Raw genomic sequence first — 23,381 nt, 5'->3', positions numbered from 1 at the left:
ATGGCATATTCTCCCTTCTCTTTGTGGAGAGTAAATAAAATTTGTACACTGATTCGTCCCTAGCAGCGGCAGTGGCAATGGCACCATCTGATTTGGGGTTCGATCCCCGGCAACGGCGCCATTTGATTCGTCCCTAGCAGCGGCAGTGGCAATGGCACCATTTGATTCGAGGTTCGATCCCCGGCAACGGCGCCATTTGATTCGTGCCCAATTGGTGTCTCAGCTGATTCGTGTCCAGCTGGTGCTCCTTGATTGAGGGAGTAATCAACAAAATTTATAACCTATTACACCATATACTAGGGTAGCAAAGACAAAGCTACTATAGCATAGTGGCTCTAGGATCGTTCACTGGGATGGGTTTTCACTTCACAAATGATATTAATTCAAAGTTGAATTGGTGCCTTTTCATTTCAAGGTTAGCTTTAAAAGAAAATATAAAGATGTTTGAATGAAAAAGGTTTAGATTTAAACTAACCAAAAATAGTAACCGATTTTACTTATAAAGAAAAATGTTTCTTGGAGTTTAGATCACTAGGCTCAGATTCCTCATACAAAAAGGGAGTTCCGGTCACTTGTTTCTTTTCCTCGCATTAGAGAATTAACATATAGTTCCTTCTCCAACCGGTGTTGTACAGATGCTTCCCATTAATGGGTTCAAACACTAAATCCCTCTCACTGATGCATCTTGCAATGGCTCATACCTCTCACCTAGCACTTGCCATTCAAGGTGATCTTTAACCTTGGACTTCCCTTCAAAAGCTCGCAAGAGATAACTAATGGATGTCTCCTTGGAGTCCAAAAGCTTACCAAGTGTTGGCTATTCTAGAAAATCCTACCTTCAAGTCACCTCCCAAAGGCTCGCAAGGGGTAAACTAGTGCATCTCCATGGATGGAGATCACTTGCCTTACCAAGTGTTGGCCCAGGTGATTTAAAGGCGTTTTAAGTTAACTAAAAAGATAAAAACCATTAACGGGTTACACTTTCTCTTCATTAAAAACTAAAACAACAAAACTTCCAAATTATGCATGTGGAAACTTACCCGGTTACCTTACTCCAAGAGACAAAGAGCCTAGCCTCTCATCATCTGTGGAAAAATCCTCAGAGTTTGGTTGGCTAGAAAATGAAAATGAAAGAGAAGACAAGAATATATATGAAAAACAGAGCAAGTGCTCTGTTCTCTGATTCTATATATGATATCTATATTACATACTTCCCCGAGCGTCTTTTTACAGTGGATGCAAGAGAGTTTATATAGGAAGGTAATTTACCCTTCCTTGGACACTTCCTAACTAAGGAATTACATGAGTGGCTGAATACAAGGAGAAAATGGAAATTTAGACAAAAATATCTGAAGAAAAATATCCAAAAGAGTCGGTGGAAAATATCGGGAAGCACTAAGGACCATTTCGCAGGTGAAAATGGTGTCTGCGAGATTTCGCAGACACTCAAGAGGGCTGCGAAATCACTTCGCAACAACAAGTTAAACTCGCAGGGCTGCGAAATTGGCTTCCACCTTGAGGTTCTCAGCGTTCCAGCTTGCGGCATGAATCGGGTAGCTTCAGGAGGAATTCCATAGCACTGTACAAAAAGGCTGCGAAATTCTCGCAACAAAAGGCTGATTTCGCAACACTTTGGAGTGATCTGCTTGCAATGGCTGTAACTCCTTCGTTTCAACTCCAAATCGCGCACCGTTTGAAGCATTGGATTCTTGACTTCTTGAGCTTTGAAATGGTATATAGAATGTAGAAAATGGACTTCGGAAAGTGCTCCAAAAGTGCAAAAGAAGACTGCAGCTGGCTTTCCTCTGTTTTCTTCACTCTGTTTTTCCTTTCTCCTTGCTTCTCTCCTTGCATACTTTGAACGACTATGGCAAAGGGATATGGGGCTCCAAAGCTTGGTTCTTCATGAATTTGAGCTCTTCATTGCTTTGCCATGGATTCCAAATAACTCTCCTCAATCTTGGATTGTTTTGGTGATCAAATTACTAACAAAAACACCAAAACTTACACAATTTGATTAGAAATGATTGCAAGGGTCCTTAACATGTTAATTGGGTTAAAAGGCAATAACTACTACTCAAAAGTGTTTAAAAGAGTTAATTACAAGCTATGAAATAGCACTTTTTGAGTAGTAATCACTCCCCCCAACCGACATATTGCTAGTCCCTTAGCAATGAAGGAGAGAAAAATAAAATAAAAGTACCATAATTTACAACATCATGCTGATCACTTCAAAAAATGTTTAAGTGGCATGACTGATCAAACTCTCACATGGAACATTAAAGAAATAAAACTCAAACTTCAACAAGAGTTATCAAATAACTTGTCTAATCACAATTCTTAAAGAGAAGGCATTATGCAAATTTAAGCTTTAAAATCATTTCCACTTCTAAAGGATCAAACCTTACTCTTCCACAAAAATCTAAGTGTTATTTATTAGTTTCCGAATATAGTATGTTGAACTAATCTCTCCCCCCAACCTAGTTCTTTTTCAAAGCTTAGCAAACTAATCAACCTCCAATAGGCTAAGAACGCACCTTTTTTCTTTCACAATTTTTTTCTTTGTAGGAGTACAAGGCTTAAGGGTATTCTTTTTTTAAATTGTCCATGTAACGGGGGTCCATCGATGACTCCCAACCAATTAAGGTTTAGGGCATCAAGCTTTAAGGATCTTTCAACCACTAACTCCTCGGATTTTACCCCGGACTTTTGAGAATGAATTTTAATACCCAAGCACCTACAGTATGTTAAACTCCACCTATTTACCCTTGTAACGAGCATTGAGGTCGGTGACTCCCAACCAATGAAGGCTTAGGGCACCAGGTTTTAAAGATTTTCACCATATACCCCTCAGACCTTGCTCGGGTTTCAAGGTAAGTAAACATTTTTCTTTCTTTCTTTTTTTTCTCTTCAAAGACTCATTGGCCTTTTATAAGGTGTCCCAACACTATTAAATGAGGTCAAAGGTACCAAGTCTAAAATTTTCCTAAGTCAAGAGGGAAATAGTTTTTCATCTTATACTCGGAACCTATTGTGCACAGTGTGTGAATAGCTTAAAGTGGAAGAACTAAGGTTGAATTCAATAGAAGTTTCAACAATTCATCAACTTTAGTAAGCATAATACAAACTCTAAGTCAAGTAAAAAGACAAAAATTCAATTTCTCCCTTTTCATTTTGAAAATTTTTCCTTAATAACCATGGAGAGTAGAATAAAAACTTTAAAAAATTTTAAAAATTAGGCAAAAAACAACTAAATTACCAAAATAACTTAGCATTATTAACAATACTTACTTCCTCAACTCTAAAACTCTCCCCCCAACCAAGCTGAACATTGTCCTCAATGTGACAAAAGCGATTAAAAAATAGGGAGGAAGTGGTACCTCTTGAGTGACATGGAGTCTGAGTCATATAGGAGAAACCACATGTTTCAAAAAAAAAAACACAAAAGAGTTAGTGAGTAGAGGAAATAAAAAAATGCCAAGTTTAAACAAAAATGATGTCTATGTATGATGTATCATCAGTAATACATCCAATCCTAGAATATAAGACATCAAAACATGGAATATAATAAGTAGAGATAAAAAGTAAAGAGATGATCAAGTAATGGTAAGGTCCTGTGGAGCTGATGCAACTATGGTGGCCTCTTGAGTGGGTTGGATCAAGACTTTGGCCTCTGTTCTGGTAGTCTCCTTTGGTGGCATAGTCTCATCAACTGGAGCTCTCAGTTGGAGCTATGGGATTTGATGCTTTAAGGAGGTCAGAAATGGAGTGAGAGGCTTGGTGTGTGTGATCCCAAGGTACGCAGGGCTCTCCTCTTCAGATGCATGGTTGCAGGGCTCTGTTGGCATTTTAGCAACTTCTCTTGGCTTTGCAAAATGTTTTTGCAAATCACCCTCCATTTCACAAGTCAATTTCGCAATTTGAAGGCCATTTTTAAGTTTGGAGGTGATTTCGCAGCCATTTCGAAGTTTGGAGATCATTTCACAGCAAAGTGGCATTTTCGCAGACCATTTTTGAAGGTTGGAGCATTTTCGCAGCAGGGGGTGGATTTCGTAGAGCAGGGGAATTCTCGCAACCCATTTCTCAACTTAAAAGTGATTTCGCAGCTCAAAGGTGATTTCGCAGCCGTATCGCAGCTTCAAAATGAGGGGAACTATGCTGCAAAATGGCACTCGTGTGCCAAAAAGTGGTTTCGCAGCTGCGAAACACCCTTCCAAATGGCGTCTCGTCTGCGAAATTCCCGTTCAGCTTTGCGCGCTTGCCTTACAACGACCATAACTTCTTCATTTCACCTCCAAATCGCGTACCGTTTGAAGCTATGGACTCCTGACTTCCCAAGCTTTGAAACGAGATATCATATGCATAATTTGAGCTCCAGGAAGTGCTTCAAAAATGTGTTCAACAGTAGCGAAATTGAGGTGCGACATTTCCGCTCATGGTTTGCACAGTCATCTTCAAACGGCCATAACTTTTCCGTTTCAAATCCAAATCAAGCACCGTTTGAAGCTGTAGACTCATGACTTCCCAAGCTTTCAAATGAGATATTGCATGCATAATTTGAACTTCCGGAAGTGATCGAAATGTGTCCAACAATTGCCGAAATGGGGGTACGGCTGTGAAATTGGGATTTTTCACATTTTGGGACTTCGCAGCCGTTTTGCAGCTGCGAAATGAGGGTCACTGTGCTGCGAAATGGCACTCGTGTGCCAAAACCGCCTTCGCAATTGTGAAATACCCTGCGAAATGGGACTTTTGGTGCGAAATCAGGCTTTACCACTTCGCAATGCGTTTCGCAGCTGCGAAACGGATGCTCCTGTGCTGCGAAGTGGCACTCGTGTGCCAAAATTGCTTTCGCAGCCGCGAAATCCTCTGCGGAATGGGACTTTGGCTGCCAAAAAAAATGAAATTTTTTTTTTTTGGTTTCGCAGCCATTTTCGCAGCTGCGAAATGAGGTTCACTGTGCTGCGAAATGGCACTCGTGTGCCAAAATCGGCTTCGCAGCTGCCAAACACCCTGCCAAATGGAGCTTTCCCTGCGAAATGGAGGATTTCATGCTTTGGTGGTTCGCAGCCGCTTTCGCAACTGCGAAATGAGGGCTCCTGTGCTGCGAAGTGGCACTCGTGTGCCAAATTTGGTTTCGCAGCTGCGAAATGCCCTCACAGAGACTTCTACAGTGTTGCGGAATGGTTTGGCAACAAAATGCCGATTTCGCAGAGGCTGCGAAATCTCGCAGACCCATGTTTTTCCCCTGTTTCTCCCCTGTTTTCGCTCCGTTTGACTCCGATTTTGCTCCGATTTTGCTCCGATTTTTTTTCTTCAATTTCTTTGCAATTCCTCTTGATTTTGATCATCCAAAAACCTATATTACATCAAAACAAACAGAATTAAAGCATTGAAATCAAAATTAAAGCATTGAAATCAAAATTAAAACAACTAAAAAAACAAAACAAAAGGATATGGACTAGCTAGTCTTTAAAAAGACTAAGTCTATCAAAAAATTTGATCCTGATTTAGCTTGCCCGGATCCCATATGAAGTTTGCATCTCTGGCTTGAGACTTTCTCTGTATGATCTTGCCATACAAAGCTTGGAGAAAAGGTGGAGGCATGTGTTTTTTCATCAATTCTTCCTTGATGACTATCCTCTGTGATTCTTTTTGTACATTAACATCATAGCCATCTTTCTCTATGCTTTTCCCCTTTTTCTTTCCTTTGATTTCCTCCCTCTTTTCTTTCTCTGTTTCACTCTCTACCTTATGCTCTAGCTTGCATGTGGGCAGATCAACCTCTTTACCACTCCTCAGAGTGATCACTTTGGCTTCCCTCTTTTGTGAAGGTTCTCCCTCCTTAGCCTCCATTTCATGGATACTCATGGAATTTTGATAAGGTTGAGAAGGAGATTTTTCTTTCTCTTGCACTGTGTTGAGGTTGGCTAACCTTGAGATTGAATCTTGGAGAATATCTAACTTCTGAGATAGATCATTTTGCATTTCATCCATCCTTTTATTCAACATACTCTCCATTCTATCAATTCTTTGATTGACTCGAGCATTGGTGGCTTCTTGCTTTCCAACAAAATCTCCCACGACCTTGCAAAGATTCACCATAGCTTGTTCAAGGTTTGAGGCTTGCTGTGGTGCTTGAGCAGGTTGCTGATACTGAGGTGGCTGTGGTTTCCAAGAGAAATTTGGATGGTCCCTCCAATTGGAATTGTAGGTGTTGCAATCACCAAACATTTCCCTCTCGGATGGAATGATAGGACACTCATCCACTAAGTGCTCATAAGATAGACAAATGGCACAAGGCATAGCTTGCAATGGTGTCTGAGAAATGGCTTGCACTGGTTGCATATTCGTCATTTCTAGCTTTTCCAATCTCCTTTCCATAGCTTCAATCTCTGCCTTCATGTTCATACCATCATTCAAAATATACATCTCACCCTTAGCTTTAGGTTGAGACGTCATTCTTCCCATATCTCTAGCATTTTGTTCACCCCATTCTCTTGAGACTTCAGCCACATAACTCATGAAGTTCATGGCTTCCTCTGCTATGGTATTCAATATGGCATGCACAACTAGCAACTTGTGAATTAAAAACAGAGAACACAAAAGAAAACAAAAGAAAAATGATTCTAAGAAAGAAAATTAAGGTAAACTAAAAACTAAATAAAAGGTATACTAAAATATGAACATTAAAGAAATAAAAAGAGTTAGCAAAAGGAAAAGAAAAGTCACCAAACTTGTGATGAAGATCACAAGTACTCTAGAAAGGTGATATCACTGTAAAGTGGCACCATCCCCGGCAACGGCGCCATTTGATTCGTCCCTAGCAGCGGCAGTGGCAATGGCACCATCTGATTTGGGGTTCGATCCCCGGCAACGGCGCCATTTGATTCGTCCCTAGCAGCGGCAGTGGCAATGGCACCATTTGATTCGAGGTTCGATCCCCGGCAACGGCGCCATTTGATTCGTGCCCAATTGGTGTCTCAGCTGATTCGTGTCCAGCTGGTGCTCCTTGATTGAGGGAGTAATCAACAAAATTTATAACCTATTACACCATATACTAGGGTAGCAAAGACAAAGCTACTATAGCATAGTGGCTCTAGGATCGTTCACTGGGATGGGTTTTCACTTCACAAATGATATTAATTCAAAGTTGAATTGGTGCCTTTTCATTTCAAGGTTAGCTTTAAAAGAAAATATAAAGATGTTTGAATGAAAAAGGTTTAGATTTAAACTAACCAAAAATAGTAACCGATTTTACTTATAAAGAAAAATGTTTCTTGGAGTTTAGATCACTAGGCTCAGATTCCTCATACAAAAAGGGAGTTCCGGTCACTTGTTTCTTTTCCTCGCATTAGAGAATTAACATATAGTTCCTTCTCCAACCGGTGTTGTACAGATGCTTCCCATTAATGGGTTCAAACACTAAATCCCTCTCACTGATGCATCTTGCAATGGCTCATACCTCTCACCTAGCACTTGCCATTCAAGGTGATCTTTAACCTTGGACTTCCCTTCAAAAGCTCGCAAGAGATAACTAATGGATGTCTCCTTGGAGTCCAAAAGCTTACCAAGTGTTGGCTATTCTAGAAAATCCTACCTTCAAGTCACCTCCCAAAGGCTCGCAAGGGGTAAACTAGTGCATCTCCATGGATGGAGATCACTTGCCTTACCAAGTGTTGGCCCAGGTGATTTAAAGGCGTTTTAAGTTAACTAAAAAGATAAAAACCATTAACGGGTTACACTTTCTCTTCATTAAAAACTAAAACAACAAAACTTCCAAATTATGCATGTGGAAACTTACCCGGTTACCTTACTCCAAGAGACAAAGAGCCTAGCCTCTCATCATCTGTGGAAAAATCCTCAGAGTTTGGTTGGCTAGAAAATGAAAATGAAAGAGAAGACAAGAATATATATGAAAAACAGAGCAAGTGCTATGTTCTCTGATTCTATATATGATATCTATATTACATACTTCCCCGAGCGTCTTTTTACAGTGGATGCAAGAGAGTTTATATAGGAAGGTAATTTACCCTTCCTTGGACACTTCCTAGCTAAGGAATTACATGAGTGGCTGAATACAAGGAGAAAATGGAAATTTAGACAAAAATATCTGAAGAAAAATATCCAAAAGAGTCGGTGGAAAATATCGGGAAGCACTAAGGACCATTTCGCAGGTGAAAATGGTGTCTGCGAGATTTCGCAGACACTCAAGAGGGCTGCGAAATCACTTCGCAACAACAAGTTAAACTCGCAGGGCTGCGAAATTGGCTTCCACCTTGAGGTTCTCAGCGTTCCAGCTTGCGGCATGTATCGGGTAGCTTCAGGAGGAATTCCATAGCACTGTACAAAAAGGCTGCGAAATTCTCGCAACAAAAGGCTGATTTCGCAACACTTTGGAGTGATCTGCTTGCAATGGCTGTAACTCCTTCGTTTCAACTCCAAATCGCGCACCGTTTGAAGCATTGGATTCTTGACTTCCTGAGATTTGAAATGGTATATAGAATGTAGAAAATGGACTTCGGGAAGTGCTCCAAAAGTGCAAAAGAAGACTGCAGCTGGCTTTCCTCTGTTTTCTTCACTCTGTTTTTCCTTTCTCCTTGCTTCTCTCCTTGCATACTTTGAACGACTATGGCAAAGGGATATGGGGCTCCAAAGCTTGGTTCTTCATGAATTTGAGCTCTTCATTGCTTTGCCATGGATTCCAAATAACTCTCCTCAATCTTGGATTGTTTTGGTGATCAAATTACTAACAAAAACACCAAAACTTACACAATTTGATTAGAAATGATTGCAAGGGTCCTTAACATGTTAATTGGGTTAAAAGGCAATAACTACTACTCAAAAGTGTTTAAAAGAGTTAATTACAAGCTATGAAATAGCACTTTTTGAGTAGTAATCATACACTATGCAGTTGATGTTGAAGCTTAAGTGTATCACCGCTAAAAAGGCAGCCCAAATTTGCAGCCATGGCCCGGCCCAGGCCCCATCACTATCTAAGGGGCTCAAGGGCCAGGCCTAGCTCGCCTCAAAGCGGACAAGTTTTTTCGAAAGGACATTGTGGTAAAATCGTAGAATCCAATTTCAAACCCTAAAAATGAAAATGAGGTCAATTTGGTAATAAAGTTCAAATCTATACCCATTTATGTAATAAGTTACACACCATATAAACCTCTCATCTCCCTCACTGATTTCCGTCGTTTCCAAAACCCTAACCCTAGTGCTAAACTAGAACCAGAAACCTTCACCAATATGGGTCGGGTCATTCGCGCCCAGCGTAAAGGTGTCGGATCCATATTCAAGTCCCACACCCACCACCGCAAGGTCCAGCGAGGTTCTGGAGCCTAGACTTCAGCGAGTGAAACGACTACCTCAAGGGTGTGGTCACTGAGATCATCCACGATCCTAGTCGTGGTGCCCCACTCACTCAAGTTTCCTTCCGCCATCCCTTCCGGTACAAGCATCAGAAAGAGTTGTTCGTCGCCGTCGAGGGCATGTACACCGACCAGTTCGTCTACTATGGCAAGAAGGCCAATCTCGTTGTTGGCAATGTTCTGCCGCTTAGATCCATCCCCAAGGGTGCCGTTGTGTGCAACGTTGAGCACCATGTGGGTGACCATTGTGTGCAACATGGTGGGCATGTTTAGTAACTTTGAAAAATTATTTTTGAAAATTGTTAATGATTTTTATGAAATAAATATCATTTTAGAAATCTAAAATGTTTTTAACCCGTTTTAAAAATAATTTTTATATCTAGTGTTTTATTTTTAATCATTTTATGTGTTTATATAATCATTTTTTTTCTTTTTGCTTAAAGAAAGTTGATAATCGATTTCTAAACATGAAAGTGAAGATTGCCCAATTGAAGTTTTCATGCCACGATCATTGTCGAGAAGTCCATACAAGTTCAATTGTATGCATGAAATATTTCGATTTTCTAAAATTATAACTTAAGTGTGGTGTTAAGATATATTCAAATTGCAAATACATATCATTTCTCATTTTGACATGACAAATCAATTTTTACTTTTTGTTTTTAATTGACTCATATTTGTTAAACTACTATTGTCATTTAACTACTTCATATATAGCTTGTGGAACAAAATAAATTGGACTTCATTCAATCATAAAACCACTATGTTTGAACATGTTGTAATGTGTCATAATGTTTTTAATGATTTTTTGTTGTAAATGTGATATGAATACCAAAAAAATATCTTAAAATATTATCATTAAAAATCTAACACAAACATGTATTACAAAAATAATGTTCAAAAGTGCAAAAATAGTTCCAAATACAAATACATCCAACTATAAAGACAAAACATTATAAATATGGTTCAAAACATGATAGACATGATTAAAGTATTTGACTAATTAATTTTGAAACATATAACCAAAAGTAAGATAAATTATCCAATTAAAATTACTTTCTACATTAACTCAATTTTTGTTAAAATATTTTTGTCATCTTCATTCATTGCATACATTCTTCTTTCAATAATCTCTTGTGGCTTTTTGTAGGTGTTACTATCACCAAATCTTTCGAGGGATGCCCATTTAAAGAAATAACAATAGTATTAGCATATTAACAACAAATGAAGCACTTGAAGATATCATATTGTAACATGTATTTCGATGCAACATGTGTCAAACAAAGGTAAAAAAACATATACAAAGTTAGCAATGATCTTATAAAATACATTAAAAACATGGATTTAAACCATCATAAAAAATGATAAGATTATAATTCCAAAATAGTGACATCTATAATAAAAAAAAGGTCATGGTCATGTTAGGGATATATTAAACTAACCCACAATTCCCTAGTTTCATAAGAAAATTTAAATTTTCAAAATTATATTTTATCATAATTTTACTACATTTGTATTGTAAGTGTAGTATATTTGTATTATACCTATGAACTAAAAAAAACAACAACAACAACAATAACAACAAGAAGCTTTTTGGAGAAATTGAAATTCACGAACATGAGACTCATCTAAAGAAATTTTCCCCTTTGTTTTTTTCTTCCTTAATACACATAGGCAACAACTCATAAAGATGAAGAATGCTCTTTTTGTTTTGTTTTGTTTTGTTTTGTTTTGTTTGTTTGTTTGTTTGTTTGTTTTTGTTTTTTTAAGTGGGGAGGGGGAAGAGGGGTGTTGGGGGTTTTGTTAAGGGTAATTTTAACAATTAAAAAAAAAAAAGACCTTTGGAGGAATTTTCACAATTTCTTCTCACCTTTCAAAGGACTTATCAAATTAGGTGACTCTTTCAAGTCATTTTCACTTCACTCCACACCCTATTTGATAATTTTCCCACGTTTTACTCATAATTATTATCTAACTTTAGGCATGGGTGTCGTTTGGGCTTTATTGTGAATTCACTTGAAACTTTAAGATATGAAAAATCGGTTTTGGTAAAGCATGTAGTCATGAATCATGATTTCTAAAGAGAATTTAAAATCATAATTCCAAAATACTAGGACAAATTTAATAAAAAGGTCATGTTCATGCTAAGGATATAGCAAATTAACCCATAACTACCCAATTTCGTAAGAGATTTTAAATTTTCAAAATTATTGTATTTGTATTGTAAGTGTAATATATTTGTATTATACCTATGTATTTTTTTTTATAAAAAAAAAAGGTTTTTATATAGATGTCTATTTATACATTATTAGATTTCTTCTTACATTCACCAAAAAAAAAATTAGAAATTGAAGTTCATAGATTTGAGACTCAATCGAAGTAATTTTCCCCTTTGTTTTTTTTCTTCCTTAATACACATAGACTACAACTCGCAAAGACTATTATTTTTTGTTTTTTGTTTTTTTTTTTGGGTGGGTTGTTAAGGATAGTTTGGCAAAAATAAAAATAAAAATTTAAAATTGGATTTTGGAAGAATTTTCATAATTATTATCTACCATTTCAAAGGACTTATCAAATTGGATGACCCTTCCTAATCATTTTCACTCTGGTCCACCTTATTTGATAATTCTCATACATTTCACTCACAATTATTATCTACTCTTTTAGAGGACTTATCAAGTCGGATAACCCTTCCAATTCATTTTCACTCCAATCCACCCTATTCAATAATTCTCATACATTTCACCCACAATTATTATCTAACTGTAGGCCCAGTGTTGTTTGGACTTTATTGCGCATCCATGTGAAACTTTAAAATTTTGGTTTTGGTAGAGCATGTACTCATGAGACATGATTTTTATAGAGCATGTACTCATGAGACATGATTTTTATAGAGCATGTACTCAGGAGACATGATTTTTATAGAGCATGTGCTCATGAGACATGATTTTTGTAAAGAACGATGATGATGATTTTTGTAAAGAACCTAATATCATAATTCCAAAATAGTGGTAGATGCAAACAAAATGTCATTATTATGATAGGGATATAACAACTAACCCACAACTAGCTATTTTCGTGAGAAATTTTAAAACTTTAAAATTATATTTTCTCGTAATATATCGTAATATTACTATATTTGCATTACAAGTGTAATGTATTTATATTATACCAATATATGTTTGTATAAATAAAAAAAAAACAAGTTTTTATAGAAATTGAGCATAGATTGATTTTTTGTTTTTTTTTTTTCAGATTGTTAAGGATAGATTTGATCATTTTAAAAAACCTTGTGGGCCCAATTATTATCTAACTTTAGGCATGAGGGTCTTTTGGATTTTATGGTACATTCACGTGAAAACTTTTGAGGTACAGGAATTTGGTTTTGGTAGAGCATGAATAGAATATTTCACATGAAATTTTTTAGGTATGGAAATTTGGTCTTGGAAGAGCATGTAACTCATGAATAGAATATTTTTTAATTTCAAGTTTCCCCTACTCATTTTCTATTCAAATTTCAGGGCAAGAAATATTCCACAAATTTCCCCTGGTGTTTGATATGCATTTCTAGCTAAGAATGAAGTTCTTGTTTGTGAGGAAAAAAACAGATCTCCCTCCCTTCTGAACAGAAGCCTTAGACTCCTTTCTTGTCAACGATTAGTAACCATCGGAGATAAGATTAACAAAAGCTTGAGACTCATTTCATGGACCTTTCTTGGAACCAATCAATAGCAACAGCTTTACATTTTTTGGACTATTCAATGTTGCATGATCGACTCTAAACCCTTTCTTGTCAGCAATCAGTAACAACAACTTTACTTTTTTTTTAGAGAAACTTGTGTTTTGATGGGACCATTTGGGAAATATATGGTTTTTGGAACCCAACTTTATGAAATCTGAAAAATCAATTTTTAATGTAGAAAGTTATATATTTTTCATGCACTCTGAGCTGGCTACATATTTAGTGCCGAGATTGCCCCCGAGTCTAGTGATTTTCCAAAATTATCCTTTTTGTTTTTTTTTTCTCCCATACACACCATCCGCCTCTCCCTCCCTTCCCAGTGAAACCAGCCGACACTTTGCCAGCGTAATCACCGGCCTCCACTCACATCTCCCTCCGATCGGCAATCTCCCTCTCTTTCCCTTTCCCTTCCCTTTTTCTCTCTCTTTCCTTCCCTTTCGACATCACCAAGAGAGAGAAAGAGGGAAGGGAAAGGGAGAGAGGGGAAGGTTGTTGGTCGAAGAGAACTATGAGCGATGGCCGGTGATGAAGCCGACAAAGTGTCGCCTGATTTTGCCGCTAATGAGAAACAGCAAGACCAATGGGTCGCTGGTAGTGGTCAACATCGCCAACACCACCGACAATGGTGTTGATGAGGCGATGGAATTCTTGGAGCGATTGATAAGAGGCGAAAAGTAGCGTTTGGGCACAGAAGCGGAGGTGGAGGGAGATAGGGACATGTATCTAGAAGAAACCTATCTCGATTTGGGTCATTTAGGAACGAGGCCATTATCCTTCTCAGAAGGCAAAAGTAGAGCTCTAGTTGGATTCCGAATATGGGTATCATGGGTGTGAGAGGAGGCCTTGAGGTTTGGTGGGTTGGTCGAAGCTGCTTCAGAAATGGCAGCCACCATCATCAGTATAAGTCACATTTCTCCCTATAAAAACACAACTACAACCAAACCCAAAACCCAGAAAAGGCCATAGTTGAAAAAACCTGAAAAAACAAAATCAAGAAATCCTAGAAGAAACGTAAACCCCTGAATGGTTTTGGATGGCATTCAACATTGTCTAAGTACCCAAAAACACTTGGATTCCATGTGGGCTTTGAATATTGGAGACATATAGAGAGTAGGTGGGGAGAATGGTGGAGATTTGTGTAGAGTGTAAAGAAGTAGAGAGAAGAGGGTAGTGGCGGTCGGTGATGACATCGGCAAAGTGCCAGTCGGTTTCACTAGGGAGAGAGGGAGAGGTAGATGGTGGTACGAGAGGACAAAAAAAATGAACAAAAAGGATAATTTTGGAAAAGCACTAGACACGGTAGGCAATTTCAGCACAAAATATGTAACCGTCTCAGAGTGCATGAAAAATATATAACTTTCCACATTAAAAGTTGGTTTTCAAATTTCATAAAGTTGGGTTCCGAAAACCATATATTTCCCAAATGGCCCCATCAAAACACAAGTTTCCCTTTTTTTGGACTATTCAATGCTGCACGAACCTAAAGATAAAGACATTTCATAACTTATAATTGGTGTGGTTCGGGTTAGGGTTTTTGCTTTCTATTTTTGTTTTGGGTAGGGTTTTTGTTTTCAATTTTTTAAAACAAAATGCAAAAACTTATAAAATACAATATCAATATGTTTAAAAATGATTTTAAGAAATCGTTTTTAGTCTTCTTAATACTTGAATGATAAAAATTCTCAACTATTAGAAATATCATAAACGCTTCCTAAAACTATTGCCAAACAGGTTCTAAATAGGTAATGACATTTAAACATTATTTAAAAAAAGCTAAGGTATCCAAAATTTTTAAAACTTTTAAAAATAATTTTTCAAAGTATAAAATAAGTCCTTATTTTTATATCAAGTTAAGATAGAAGTCGTTTTCTATTAGATTGAAACTATTACTAGTTTCTATTTTTTAAAATATAAAAAAACATATAATTAAAATTAATTAAATATTTTTAAATTTTAAATTATTTAATCTCTATATAAAATAAAAAAAAAAAAATAAATTTAAAGAAATATAAACAAATAATTTATTAAATTTAAAAAATATTCCTTTTTATTTTTTATTTTCACTTTTTTTTACAACCAATAAGAGGTATATATAATAAGATATTGGGATAATACTAACCGTGCATTTGATAGGATTTTTATTCGAAGTATTTTTAGTGAAACTACATTCTTTGAAAATGTTTTTAGAAGAATTACATATTAAATTATTTTTTAAAAAAAACACTACAATTGATTTTTTAATACTAGAAGTGTTTTTTCATATTTTTAAAAGTGTTTCTTAAATTTTACTAAACATTTAATTTTTTTCAAAAACATTTTTTAAATCAAAAGTGCTTCTTTCAAATGAATTCTAAAAAAACTAGATGAAGTTATTATTTAAGTTTATATTAATAAAAATAAAATTTGAAAATTTTCAATTTCAGCATAACGCTATTTTTATTCTTAAATATAGATATTATTGAACCAAACATGCCAATATCAAACATACAATTTTTATTTATTAACTAAAAACTATTCTTGCCCCCTAAATCTTATTAAATAACAATCGGCTAAAAACTAGATAAGTGCAAGAAATGGAATATAGATATATAAACTAAAATAAAGTAAGATCATATTATTTTTTTTAAAAAAAATTAATTACTTAACATTGACAATTAATCCCAAAAAGGTGATATGGAAGCAAAAGTTACTATTGTAAAATCACTTTTAGAAGGCCACATGTGATTTTTAGAAGAATCATTTTGTTAGGTGCAAGTCCAAAATTTACTTCACGGTATTTATTAAATTTTGAAAAAGATTTTTAAAGCTTCTCTAAATACCTCATTTTTATAGGAAAAGCACTTTGAAGTATTTAGAAAGCACTTCTACAAATGAATTACAAATGAGATCTTCATGAACCCTAAAGACAATCCAAGGCTAATGCATGGTAATTTGAGCATGCCCATTAGAGGAAACAGGCCTAAAGAGCAATGCTTGTACATGATCTTCAACACTAGAAGTCTTGTTATCATCTCCATGCTGGTAAATGACTTGTGCAGTTCTTGAGAGGTTAAAGGCAGCTTTGATGATTGAAAGAGGCAATGCAGACGAAGCAACCAGCTCCCCATTGAGCTCTACCCACAAGCTCTGGATCATCTGCCTTATGTGTTTCCTGCAGGCTTCATCATCCAACACAGTATCCATCTCTCGCTCTCGCTCTCGCTTGTAGCATTCTATACTCGACGCGTTATCTCCTCGTTCTTGCTCCTCCTAATTCAGCCATTCATTTCATATATAATATGATATCAGAGCTTTGATTTGCTAGTACTATTCTTTCAAAGTTAAGGTTTTAGTGACCTACCCTTGCAGTTCCCAAGTCATCCCATAGCCGAAGAATTTTCCCTGAACAGGAGAAGATGTTGGGATAGGGCTTCAACATGGCCATATTTTCCCTAGTAACACCTTGCCCCATAAGAAAAAAGGCATGCACCAAGGCCATGTATGTGCCTCCAGTGGTAACTGCATTATTTAGATACTCTTCTAGTGAGGGTACATGGCCACCTTTGAAACAATGGGCTTCAGCTAGGAAAGCTCCAAAGATGTCCATCCACTGCAGCAACAAAATTAATATTTCTGTGTCAGGCATTAATTTCTGGTTTCCTTCGTGTTCAATCACATGGGATCCACAACAAACATCTGGACCACAATCCCACCCCATAATTACTCCCCCTGGAAATCCAAGACGGACACCTTCTATGGTAAATATTGATAATAGCCCCATCCCAACCACCTAGATATAGACTACTTTAAATTTAAAGAGTCTTCATGACTTAAAAATGTTTATATATATATATATAATGTAAGACATTATAATCGATCACCGTTCGTTTTAGGTCTTCTATGACGCTCCATCGATGCTCCTTCAAGATCCTGTATGCAATGTCATTAGTAGTGTTGTACAATGCCATGTAACATATCTTCATGTACTCAGGGAGCTGATCCATTGCACCAAGATCCCATCTACATGTCCAAATCTGCCTTCATGTTATTGATCATGCATGTAATGGATAAAACCGAAAAAATGCACAGAAGTAAGAAAATACTAAACCTTTTTACTGCATCAGTGAAGAGAGCAAGCTCGTCCAAAGATCCATAAGAGTCGTAAATATCATCAATAACTAGTAAGATAGCAATGGCCTTGGTTAATTCGATGCGGCAGCTTGAATGCCTGGGATCTGGAAATATCCCCACTGTCCATAAGAAGCACTCCATCGGCCGGTCTCGAGCAAAATCAAGCTTATCAACAAGACCCAACTGTTTCCACCACCTTTATAGAATTGAACATGGATGGCCTTAGTCAAGAAATGAAATTAATCTTAGGTGAAATCAGTTTTCTATTATCTCAAATTATAATAAATTAAGGTTGAAAATTAAAAATTTACCTTACTATCTCAGCCAACTCTTTCTGGTGCAGTGATTGAACCATGTCGAAATCCAATTTTGCTAGCTCTAGAAGAGCTAAGTTCGGGTTGCTTTCCCTGCTATATTCGCCTATATAGTTTCTAACCTCCAACCTCGCCATCCTCAAGTGCCTGGGAAGCTCGAGTGCCCGGCCGACATGGCTGCTAAAATGGGGTTCCATGTGCGGCATAGACTGTATGAGGTGAATCCTTGTGAACTCCTTGGCTTCTGCTAATACTTCTTCATTTTTGGCCCCCAAGTGAGATGCCTCATGTAAACTCAGCATACCCCATATGTCTTCAGTCAAGCTTTCCTTGAATTTTCCATTCTTATCCATGAACTTGCCAAAAACATCTGAGGCTCAGAACAAGAAACATTTCTATATATATAGCCCTTGAAGAAATAAAATCATAAGAAAAGGGAGATCATTTTATATAATCAAAGGAAAACAGTTGACAGATGCAGATGCTTCTCTCCAGTAGATATATGATCTGTAATTTTCTGTGATGTTATTTGAAAATAAGCAAACAAAAACAAGGCATAGAAATGTGAAGAACTGAAAATGGAGATGGAGAGAGTGTTTACCAGAATGAGTTGGGAATCCATTTTGGCGAAGCAACCGGAAACGAAGGGAAGTGGTGAAGAGATCTTCACTGGAATTCCAGTCGCAGAACCTTTGCAGTAGTGCTTTTATCTCGTCTTCAAAATGGTATGATAGACCTAGCCTCTCAACTGTGTCTACCATCTCCATAGCAGCCCTTGAATCCCAAGCTCTATAGAATGCCTCCCGGGTTCTTTCCTTCACTTCTTTCATCCTTCTGGTGCTGCTATCAGCTTCAGAATTCACCACCTAACAGCAACCAAAAACCCCACAACACTTAGTTAAATATCTGAACAGATTCAATGACGTGCTTTCTAATTTTTTAAGAGCGAAATCACTACATGTGGAGATCGAGTTAAGGACTTGAGCAAAGAATAATCATGGCTTCCAAGCAGTGGCTTTGACGATGATGATGGCGATAAATGGCAGCTGGTGCAAGGGGAGGGGCGCGTCCGCCATGAACAAGGAGACGATGAGACTTGAAGTGAAGGAGCGACAAAGGAAGATGGCAGCACATGTGAAGGCATGGTAACGAACCTGCTCATATTCGAAGCCATTTCTATTATAATAAGCAACTCCGGCTTTCTCGTAGTGCTTTTACATGGCATATAAGAAGACTTTATATATAGCCATATAGGTAGTTAGAGGGCTAGCTGCTCAACCACACGCATGGATGTCACAATTTCTGAAATTATTTAGTTGCTTTTTAACCGATTTTTATTTTTAAAAGAATTTTTTGACCACTTGTGGACCCCGCATTTCGATTGCTCGATGCATTTCCCACTCGATGGCGAGCTCGATTTTTATTTTATTCGAAAATTGATTTTATTTATTGTTTGAAAAATGACTTGGAGTCGCCACTTATTTTTGTTTTATTTTTGAAAGGGTAAACAAAATAAGAAATAAAAACCCTAAGTGTGACTCCATATTTTGGAAAATGTGGTTTGTGAAAAACCGGATCGGGTTCGGGGGTCAGGTTACTTATCGGGAAGGTACAGTATGGATCGTAGCACCCCTTTAAGTCCCTAAAGTCGGGTCTCTACTAATAAAATGAAGCTAGTGTGGCAATGATGAGGAAATCAGTAAATACTCAAATCAATCATGCACATATGAGTATCAAAACATGCGTATAGCAAGATCAGAATAAGAACAGATGCGTACCTGGGCAACGATCTTCAATGCGCTATCAAGAAGTGGGATTAGTGCACAATTGAAGAATAGTCACATGCATATCATAGAGCAGAATAAATCATGTATGGCAACCGAATTAACCAATCAATCCATCAATCATAAAATCTCATATGTTGGGCCCCCACCAAAGCCCATTTCTATTTTTGCATGAATTGATTTCATAAGTTACATTAATTGGAATTACAAAATTGAATTCATGTTTATTTTAAAATATTTTAAAATCATGAAAAATTCGAAAGTGGCTCGTCAAAAAGAAAATGACGGCCAAATTTTATTGAAAATAGGATTTTTAGGTCCTAAAAATAAACTAAGGATGAGAACTAAAAAAAAAAAGTCAAAATTATTTGAAGAATTTAGAAATTAAGAAACCATTTGAAAATTGGAATTTGACGGTTTATTTTAAAATAAGGATGATGAAATGAAAATAAAAGGTACGCGGTCACCACAATTGCACGTTAAAAGTGACCATGCAACTCATGCAATAGTAGAATTCTGAACTTGGGGACACCTCGGTTGCCAGATGCATGCCTCTTCTGAAACTCCAATGGAGCTGGAAAATACCGCAAGGTAATGAGTGTATTGAAACTGGAGATGGGTGAGAACTGATCAAAAGTACCCAAAGGCGACCAAGCGAATGAGGAACCTTGTGAACTAGGCATCGATTCTTTTTCTGGGGTACTCAGTAACTTGAAAATATGATGGAGCTGAAGTTACCACTTCCTTGGCATCACTGCCACCAGCAATTAGTGCCCATAGCATCATATAAGATTCGAAGATTCCTTTTCTGATATCTCCCAAAAGCACATAGAAGGTGTTGTAGAATGATTGCTACATGTGATGTCAACTCTTCTGCAACCTCCTCTTCGAGAGTAGCAAAAACTGAACAGGCAGCTTCTACTAAACCATATCTCCGTTTCGGCATCAATACTCAGCTAGGTAAGTCTCAGAAACTCGGATACTCTCCCCAGTGAACTCAGATGTCAGCAATTTGAGGCATGTCTTCATGTAAGTGACGCACTGCTTCTTGTCAAATAACGATTTCTTCTGGAGCCTAAATGCGTCAATCATGTTGACCACTTCGATAGCTTGAGGCGACTAGGAAATCCTTCAAATTAAACTTCTGGTTCATGGCTGAATGCATGGAGAAAGCAGAGGGAAACCCTCATGCGCCTATAAAATCAAACCCGTTTCTTTCACTGTTAATGGAATTTTACCATTTCTAATGGTCAAAGCGGCAAAACACATGGGCCCCACTGAGCGCAAGATAAACCTCCATCCCTGTGAGAACTGAGTGTGGCAAAGGAAAATAAGGCCTTTTTTAGGGATTCCCGTCTGGAGGATAGCTTTAGGAAAGGGTTTATTTATGCTTAAAATAAAAGAAGTGAGTGGGCGGAGGTTAGGAAGAATGATGACATGCATGGGGATAGAGGGGATAGAGTGCAATATGGGTATGAATAAGGGAATTTGAACAGGAAAGGAGATGCTACAAGGACGAAGGAATGCTCATTTCCAATCCAACTAGAGTGGTGCACAATGACGGCTAGGGTGGTGAAAATGACAGCTTCTTTTGGAGCAGCAGGAGTACCATTTTGTTTTGATTGACGCGAACCCTTGGCCAAATGCTTCTGGTCCAACCTAACGGTAGAGAAGTCTAAACCCCCTTTTTCAATTAATCAAAATAAGCCCTTGGCTGCCATCTCCACAGGAGCTCCTGCTACTGCTGCTAGTGGTGGTGATACTGCTGCTGCCACCATGAACTGATGCTGCATTGGAAAGGTGGTTTCACTGTACTTGCTATGCCCAGGCACAGGGCTTCAACCAGTGGTCCACCAGGTGGGGAAGTCATCCATGGAACAGGGTTCATCCAATTGAGAGGTTGAGACTTGAAGCACCCACCATTTCCCGCCAAATCAACAAAATTCACATTGGCTGCATGTAGTGAATAAAATTGGATGGAAGAAGATGGGTAAGACGAGTGGATGTGGGAGAGGGATGAATGTGAATAGGATTATGGTGGGCATCTAATAAGTATGGGCATGGTGGAAATATGAGTAGGGACGTGAAAGATTTAATGGGTATAAATAGTGATGGGAAATGGGTTAGATATGAGTATAGAGAGATGGTCAGTGGGTATGAAAAGAATGGGTATGAAGGACGAGTATGGTGGGGTGTGGAATGAGGGGTTTGATGTGAGTATAGAGAGATGATCAGTGGGTATGAAAAGAATGGGTATGAAGGATATTTGGGGCTTGTTCAGGGGTATGGACGGTTATAAAAGGTGGTGAGAAGAAGTGGCCACGTAAATTGCAACTAATACATGTGGAAGGGAGGTGAAGAAGTGGCAGCTTTTGTTTGATTTAACTCATGTCAAATAGCAATCAATGTGGTGTCTCAATTTCAGCATAGAGGGCATCTCTGACTTTATCAAAAATAGGAAATCTTTCCCTCAGCAAACGACACAGAACGTCCCCTACTCCCGGCTTCCCGTCGGGTAGTCCAGCCAATGGAGCCATTCTGAAAACCATGTCTCCACCTATGCTCTCTCTTTATCAAACAAGGGTGGCCATGCGAACAGAACCCACATGCACACGAGGTTTATGGCCAGACGCCTTCCCCAACTGCTTAAATCTGATAACTGAAGCATTTTCTGATTTCTGGTAGTAGCCAATCCATCATCCTTGTTGTAGAAGGATTTAAAATCCAATAAGAGGACCACTAAAAACTGAGCCATTGGGAACAATTTCACAAATTCTGTATTGTTTCATTTCATCCTTCATCATTTTCTTGTCTGATTTCACTAGGACTTCGTTTTCTGGCTGTGGATCCGGACCTTTAGGATTATAGCTATCACTGATAAAGCCAAAGTTGTTGAATCGTTTGAAAGCTCTTGTGACCAACTTTGCTCTTTCGTGACATATGAGTCTCGTGAACAAGCATACTTGCGAGAGTTCACAGCTAAACCCAAACCCTCTCTCTCACTCACAGTCCATGCATAGAACAAGATCCAAAAAAATGAGAATGTAACCACTTCAGAGAAGAAACCATGGAGGCAGAGCATGAAAGAAAATAGGTAAAAATATCTTCAAAAGGGGCTTCACTTCACAGGTCGTCAATGAGCCAACTATTTAGGTGAGAAAGACTACCTCACATGCAACTATGCGTGTTTTCACAATAGAGGCGAGGCATCTTAAGATTAAAAATAGCAAACATGAGTTCAAGATTATATATCAACTAACAAAAAGTGGCCTTGTCATCCACCCCAAAGCAAATCAACAAATATCCAAACATCAACAAGATATACAGAGGGATAGCAAGGATCCAAAATCAAACAATAAACCTGTTGCGTTCATACCTGAGTGAACCCTTTTCCAGTGAGGCTCTGTTCAGCTCTAAGCGCCTTAAGTCCTCCTCCAGAATCTCCCTTCTCTCTCAGGTATCTCTCCGCTGCTTCTCCAGAATCTCCCTTCTCTCACCTTCCCTAAGCTAAAACCTCCTCTTCCTTAGCAGCCTGCTCACTGCAAAATCAGCACCCTCTCTCCAGAAACATGCTCTGTTTTTCTTAGCTTCCCTCCCTCAACTCTCAAGCTCTACTATCCTCCTCTGCAGCTCCCCCGGAAAAGCATCACCTCCTCTTTCCCAAAGCTCTCTGCTATCACTCCTCACCTCTCTCAGGTTCCCTTCCGCTCTAGAAATGTGCTCTCCCAAAAAAAAACTCTTCTCCCCCCCCCCCCCCCCCCTCCGGCAGAAAAGCACCCCTCGCCTAAAAAAAATACCTCTAACGCCCTCCAAAAATATCACCCAACGGCAGCCCAGACCACCTTCCTGCAGCTGGCAATGCCCCCTTCCCACTAAAGGCCTGCAGCCTTTGCATAACAGACCCGCTCCTCAGAATATTCCCTTGACAGGTGTCGCTCCCTGATTGCATCTCCCATCCATTACTCTGATTCCCAGCAGCCATCCACGAGTTGACAAGTGGCTCATTGAGAGGCCTCCACCTGATAAGAAAGAATTGTTGGGGTATGACAAAACCCGA

At 38.1% G+C, this 23,381-nt stretch overlaps 1 protein-coding gene and 1 pseudogene across 3 annotated transcripts; one reads left to right on the top strand and one right to left on the bottom strand.

Annotated features, from left to right (window-relative positions):
* Positions 1-9,217: 9,217 nt before the first annotated feature.
* LOC100255069 (large ribosomal subunit protein uL2-like) lies at positions 9,218-9,968 on the top strand (annotated as a pseudogene).
* A 5,910-nt stretch (positions 9,969-15,878) lies between these two features.
* On the bottom strand, positions 15,879-23,071 carry GER (R-linalool synthase, chloroplastic-like). 3 transcript variants are annotated; one of them, XM_010659061.2, is made up of 8 exons: positions 22,701-23,071; positions 18,499-18,694; positions 18,142-18,406; positions 17,538-17,910; positions 17,204-17,422; positions 16,977-17,115; positions 16,457-16,705; positions 15,879-16,365 (listed from the first exon to the last, which is right to left on the bottom strand). In XM_010659061.2, the coding sequence occupies exons 2-8, from the start codon at positions 18,682-18,684 to the stop codon at positions 16,033-16,035; spliced, it is 1,764 nt and encodes a 587-aa protein (XP_010657363.1). In that variant the 5' UTR covers positions 18,685-18,694; positions 22,701-23,071; the 3' UTR covers positions 15,879-16,032.
* Between the last annotated feature and the right edge of the window lie 310 nt (positions 23,072-23,381).

The sequence above is a fragment of the Vitis vinifera genome, chromosome 12 (genome assembly GCF_030704535.1).
Source record: "Vitis vinifera cultivar Pinot Noir 40024 chromosome 12, ASM3070453v1".
NCBI classification, from domain to species: Eukaryota; Viridiplantae; Streptophyta; class Magnoliopsida; order Vitales; family Vitaceae; genus Vitis; species Vitis vinifera.
The sequence above is the reverse complement of the archived record's forward strand: the minus strand, read 5'-3'. Positions and strand labels throughout refer to the sequence as shown.